The following is a 6,557-nucleotide window of genomic DNA, read 5'->3' on the forward strand; positions in this document are numbered from 1 at the left end:
CCGGAAAATAGCTTTAAACGCGGGTAAATGTTTAAAAAATATTCAATTTTTTATATGATCCCATTTTTAAAAATACAAAGAAGGGAGCATTATACGCGGAAAAAGTAAAAAACATCAATAATTTTATGGGGCCCCCTGTAAAATCCACAAAAGTACTTTTTTTACAGCGGTTTTAAAATAAACTCATTTTAACATATAATTTTATTTTAAACACTTTTCATTGTACGCATAAAATTCACTTTAAAGGGAAAAAGTAAAACCCTTAGAAACTGAAGCATTAGAAAAAAAAGTGATGACCCCAAATTTTTTGTTTTTTTATGGAAGTAAGAAAAAAAATCTTGTAAAAATAAATGCCAAATTGGATTCCCCGAATTTTAAGTTTTATCAACCTTAAAAAGCAGGGCTTGCAACTAAAAAAAAACCCAATCCCGGGATTTATGGTTTTTCCTGACGCACCGGGTTGAAACTTGCGCCCCGATCAAACCCCCGATTTTTGGGAAAAGTACGCTTTAACCTAGGGTTGGCTACGCAAAAAAACATGGGCTGTTTTGAGCACCCCAAAGGGAAAGGAATTACAATTCGTTGCAACCCTTAAAGCTAAAACCGAATTTCCCAGTACCTTTGGGAAATTTTTTTAAAAAAAATGGCATCAAATCACTTTGGGGTTCTGTATGCGGACAATATCAGTCTTTGGTTTAAAAAAGAAAAACGTGCTAGTAATGCATCAATGCCGGAGTTTTTGTTTGGTTGTCATGTACTTGGCAACAGTGCTATTCCTGGGTTCCAAAAAGGCAAAACGCCCGACTACGATTCGCATTTTTTTAGGTTTTAAAGATTAGTGAAGAATTGGGAAAAATTTTTTTTTAGTAAAAAATAATGGTTTTTTTTTGGAAAAAACCCTTGGTAAATTTTACCCATAAATAAAAAATTTTACCTCCTTAATAAACGGAGAAAAAAATGCGTGCCCTTTAAAGCCGGAAAATCCCTTTTTGGGGTTAAAAATAAAGATACAATATAACTTTTAAATTTAAAAAAATCTCTGTTTTTTTTAAAAGTTCCTTTTCTACTTGAATGTTTTTTTGACAGTAAAAAAGTTGAGGGGTTTTGGAAAGTCTTTGTTCAAGAAAATGTTTGAAACATGTCATTGGGGAAACAATTGTATTGTCCTTTTTTAAAATTCCCTTTTTTTGAATTCAATTTTTTTTTGGTACTCAATTCCTTTCCCGGGGTTTTTTGGGGTAAAGATATAATTTTTCCCTAAGATTTTTATGGAGGTTTTAGGGTTTGACCATAACTTTAAAATAGCATTTTTTTGTGTTATTGATTTTCCCTGTCAAATATCAATTCTGGTTTGATAGAAAATTTATTCTTGAAAAAAAAGAATGAAGCTGAGCCCAAAAAAACGGTAAACAGATTTGATGTAGCGGAGTCTATCCAAGGGGAAGTTCCGGGAAAAAAAACACACGCACACGCGGGGCGCGCGATACGCACGTATAAAACACCACAAACACCAGCTTTAATGCACAGCTTTGGGCCAGAAAACTAATTTTTTGGACTGTCACAGTTAAAGCAGTTCGATTTTTTTACAAAAGTTTTTTTTTCGAAATTTTCCAGTTATAAAATGGGGAATTAAATCTGAAGTAACCTATGGGCCCAATAATCTAAATTGCCTTTATGATGGGGATCCTTTACGACAGCAAAAAATGCTCAAATTACAAATCTTGGGAGTTTTGCAGGGAAGAACTGTAATTTTTTAAAGCTTTTCAATGTTCTAATGAAATCAGGTACGGGCCCTTTCCCGTTTGAACAGGGTATGTACCTTTTATTCTTAAAAAACACACGCTTAAAGCTAGTGTGGGGGCAGAAAGAAAAACGTTACATTTCATTAATCAGGGACCCCTTTCCTTTTCAAATGTTCACTTCCAGTTATTTTTTTTTCGAAAAAAAAGTAATCAAAATATTAAATTTAAAAAAGAGAAAAAAATTAAAAAATTACTTAGATCAACAATTTTTTGGTTCATATGGGGAAATTCGTTCAGAGTCAGGGGGAAAAGGGGGGGGAGGTGAGGTGCAGTTTTTTTGATAACCGAAAAAATGCAAATTTTTTGCCCGCGCCAAAGGGGTTTAAAATTCAAAAATTTGCACTGTTTTTAAAAGTCCCTTCCCTTTTTCAACTTTGGAACCTGAAGGGTTTTAATACTGTTTCATATCAAATTTAAAAACCCGCATCTTGAAAGGGTTTGCATCAAAAAGTTTTTCCTTTTCATTTTTGTGTGACATTTCCCAAAATGTTTTTTGGGAAATTTCCCGAATTTTGCTGCCTTTTCCTTTTAAAATATTCTTGCAAAACAAAAGAAGGGAAATTTTTTAGAACTTTTTGTTTCGAACTGGGGAATCAAAAAACAGGCCCAAAAACATCCCCATTTTTGTACTTTATGTACCCCTCATTCGTGGAAGGACTGAATACTTGTGAAAGATAACTAAAGTTGAGGGAATATTTGACAAACATTTAAAATGAAAAAAAGGAAAAAAAAGACAAAGTTAAAAATGGCGGGTTTTTATCTTTTTAAAATATGTTCATGTTGATTTTAAAAGAAAGCAAAAAAATTTTAACCCACACTTTTCTTCCACTTGTTATAGTTGGGGCAAAAGGTCAGTTTTCTTTAAATGGTAATAATTTAGAAAAAAACCCAAAACTTTTTGTACAAGTTTTTTTCGATATTGGTGAAATGCTTTTGCCATAGCTTAAGGGAAAATTGCCAAAGGTTAAGGTACGGCAATATAAATCCGGAAAATGCGAGTGATAGTCTTTTTTTTCCCTTCCCCCGCGTCTAAAAACCCCTTTTAAAGTACTTTTAGCTCAGGCAAGACAGCCATACATCGTCGCCAGCATTTAGATGGGTAACTATTGAAGTGCTAGTCTCTTGCCAGAAACTGTGTCCAACACCTCCGTATAAATATCCTATGTGGTTAGATGCAATGTTTTTAACAAACGCAACGTGGAAATCTGTCTGTGGCGCTGCACTGACAGTAGCGCCAAAATGGTACGTGCCATTTTTCGATGCACGGAATATCCCGTGCCTGTTATCGTAGCCAGTGCCTTGGTTCAGTTTGACAGTGGTGTCGGCCCGGTATAATTTCTCCTTCTTTGCTGTATAGTAAAACAAGCACATTTGGACATGGATTGTGAATTTCACAACAAAATTGCAGCATTGACAGCTCTGTATTTCTGAAGAGTAATACTATCCCAGTCAATATATCACAGAAAAACACCACCATCAACGATGAACTTTTTTGCTACACATCAAAGTATCTAGTCCATGTTTAAATTTCCCACTGACATCTGTCATGGCCACCAGTCTGGTGTAGTTTTTTTAATCCTTCCGCACAGAAATGTAATCCTGAAAAACACACATAAAACAACTGTTAAAGACATCAGAAATGACAAAAAATGTACACAGTATCAATAAATACATTTGGAATATAACATGTCAAAGTAGGGATAGCGTTAAATTGGGAACTTCAAAATTTCAAAGAACTACTTTCTAGGATACAACGACCCGGAAGTACTTCTATACCGGGGTGACACCTAAATCTTATCAAATTTTTAATTTAGCCAAATTTTTCCATAAAATCTTGAAACTTAGGGTTTGCGAGAAAAGTTACACGAGACATTGTCATCGCAAAGAAAATTTTGTCCCGCAGAAACATTTCAAACATTAGACTACTTTGCGGAGAAATTGGCTCGGAAACCGGAATTTTGAAGAAAAAGGGCACATTAAAAATTTGCCTTCCTTCTGAAAATTTCAATAGATTTTCATGAAATCAACTGTGATATCACTGTTAATGCTTATAGTATGTTTATGTAACTTTAAGCTTATTTATTTTGAAAAATGATGTATCAAAATGAGTATTTACTTTAAAAATATGCAATTTTTAGTAAAAAATACATAATTTACCCACTACAATTGCAGAAAAAATGAAACTTTTAATGATTGAAAGACCAAAACCCACAAGCAAAGACCAATATGTGATTATATTTATGACAATTACTGGAAGTAAAACAGATCAATACATCACGCCTATCTTAAAATGAATTATTTCTTCGGCTAAGCCGAACAATGCCTGAAACGCCAAGTGCAAAGCCGATCCGCGCCATCTTGGAAGCAGGCAAGTGCGGAAGGTCAAGACTCAACTGGAGCCAGACACAGCTCAGAGTACCCTGAAACTGTCAAGCAGTTACTGACATTTTAGGCTACAGTTCTGACTAAAGACATTAGGACCTGAGGGCAATGCCCGGTGGACATGTAAATCACTTACCGAAAACTAGCGTCATTCTGCGGTGTTACACTGGGAATCACAGCTTCTGCCCGCTCGACTTAATAGGTTGGTCTGGTTTATGGGTAGCTGCTGACTGGTTGTACGATTCTAAATTTCCTTCTGACATATGGAATTCATCGCCTGCAAATGACAAAAGAAAGATTGTGAACCGGTGTCAGCCTTTCTTGAGAAACAGCTGAGTGTGTGTGTGTATAGTTCTAAGTGTGATCAGGAACACCTATATAAAAAAGTGACATAATATTCACAGATTGGTACCATCTATCATTTCTTTATCATTCTGATATCAACTGGTTCAGGAACTTTACAGGAAGTCTGTCATTAAAACACTGCAACTGAATAATTTTCTACATATATGTTAGCTGAAACAGTGAAAAGAATATTAAAATAACTATTACCAGACAGCCTCTTTCAGCACAGACAACAAAGTATCTGAAATGCACATTTCAAAGAATTGAAACACATTTAAATGCTATGAAAAAGCAACATACAGAAAAAATGAACAAAAGTCCCAACAGGAAAAGTCCTATCTAAAGAATGAAGTAGAATGAATCGAGCAAAACTGAATACAAATACCGTCAAGTTGTGTTTCCAGTCGGTACCAGGACAAATACATATTAAGGAAACTGCACGAGGCCGACCCAGGAAATCAGCCCGTTAAATATTTCTTAGTAACACAGACATGCGTTGTAAACCTGAAAAGCAAATCAGAATAGAAGCATCCCATTCATAGCAGAATGTATCTGACGACGGCCTGATGCGGGCTGAAGCTGAAAGCTCGGAATATGTTCTAAACTGAAAAAAACAAATGAATAAATAAAATAATACACAAACAACAACAACAACAACAAAATATTTTATCACACTGAAGCAACCTCCATGTAATATCCTGTGTAATACAACCAATGTCCTGTCAGTGTAAAGAAACTTGTTATACATTAATAATGCCGACAAATGCACCGGCACACCGGTAAGCAATGTCCTTCAATGCCAAAATGCCGGTAGCACATCGGTTTGACTGAAATGAGAAAATAATTATTTCGTGTATATTAGTTTATGCGTCTCATACGCAAGGGAACGAACATTCACGCAATTTCTTTATATCATATATCAGACGCCTGCTGACTGGCTTTAACATCAGTGTAATAACACCGTGACCGGTTCGAGATCCAGGCCCGACAAGCAATCAGTCTCTCCGACTCCTGTTACGAAACCGACTATAGCCTCATTTATAAACCCATCCGGTCCAAAATGTACAGCTTCCACACATACGACACTGTTCATCCACGGTCTACTGCGGCACTATGTAACATGTTCACATATATATACTTATAAATTCTTCGGAAAAGAGACGCTATGCGAAATAGAAATTTTTTAAAAAAAATTTAAGAAATTTAAATTTATATTTTTTTCTTAAAATTAAAGTGAAAAACTATGTGTCTTCTTTTTATATAGCCTTTTTAAAGCTTCCTGCTTGTTCAGTGTCTTTGCACTATAGTAGAAGACTGACAAATCAAGAGGAGACAACTATTACTCAAATTTCAAAGAAAATTCAACTACTGAATTTTTAAAATTTGAATAAAATTAAAATTTCACAAACCTTGGAAATATCCTTTTAGCCACTGATTTGTATTGTTATCAGCTACTAGTGTGTGAAGTTTCATGACTGTAAACCCTATGGTTGCTGAGATATTCCACTTTCTGAATTTGCCATATAGGTGTCGGCCCGGTATAATTTCTCCTTCTTTGCTGTATAGTAAAACAAGCACATTTGGACATGGATTGTGAATTTCACAACAAAATTGCAGCATTGACAGCTCTGTATTTCTGAAGAGTATACTATCCAGTCAATATATCACAGAAAAACACCACCATCAACGATGAACTTTTTTTTCTACACATCAAAGTATCTAGTCCATGTTTAAATTTCCCACTGACATCTGTCATGGCCACCCGTCTGGTGTAGTTTTTTTAATCCCTTCGCACAGAAATGTAATCCTGAAAAACACACATAAAACAACTGTTAAAGACATCAGAAATGACAAAAAATGTACACAGTATCAATAAACATTTGGAATATAACAAAGTCAAAGTAGGGATAGCGTTAAATTGGGAACTTCAAAATTTCAAAGAACTACTTTCTAGGATACAACGACCCGGAAGTACTTCTATACCGGGGTGACACCAGTCCCCATCGAAAATGACCGCTTGATTTACGG

At 35.1% G+C, this 6,557-nt stretch overlaps 1 protein-coding gene across 1 annotated transcript; it reads right to left on the reverse strand.

The window, feature by feature from the left end:
• Window positions 1-4,320: 4,320 nt before the first annotated feature.
• LOC128551633 (uncharacterized) lies at window positions 4,321-6,169 on the reverse strand. The gene is made up of 2 exons (XM_053532530.1): window positions 5,939-6,169; window positions 4,321-4,461 (listed from the first exon to the last, which is right to left on the reverse strand). Exons 1-2 carry the CDS (start codon window positions 6,147-6,149, stop codon window positions 4,358-4,360), a joined length of 315 nt encoding a protein of 104 aa, XP_053388505.1. The 5' UTR covers window positions 6,150-6,169; the 3' UTR covers window positions 4,321-4,357.
• Between the last annotated feature and the right edge of the window lie 388 nt (window positions 6,170-6,557).

The sequence above is a fragment of the Mercenaria mercenaria genome, unplaced genomic scaffold, assembly GCF_021730395.1.
Source record: "Mercenaria mercenaria strain notata unplaced genomic scaffold, MADL_Memer_1 contig_1393, whole genome shotgun sequence".
Taxonomy (NCBI): domain Eukaryota; kingdom Metazoa; phylum Mollusca; class Bivalvia; order Venerida; family Veneridae; genus Mercenaria; species Mercenaria mercenaria.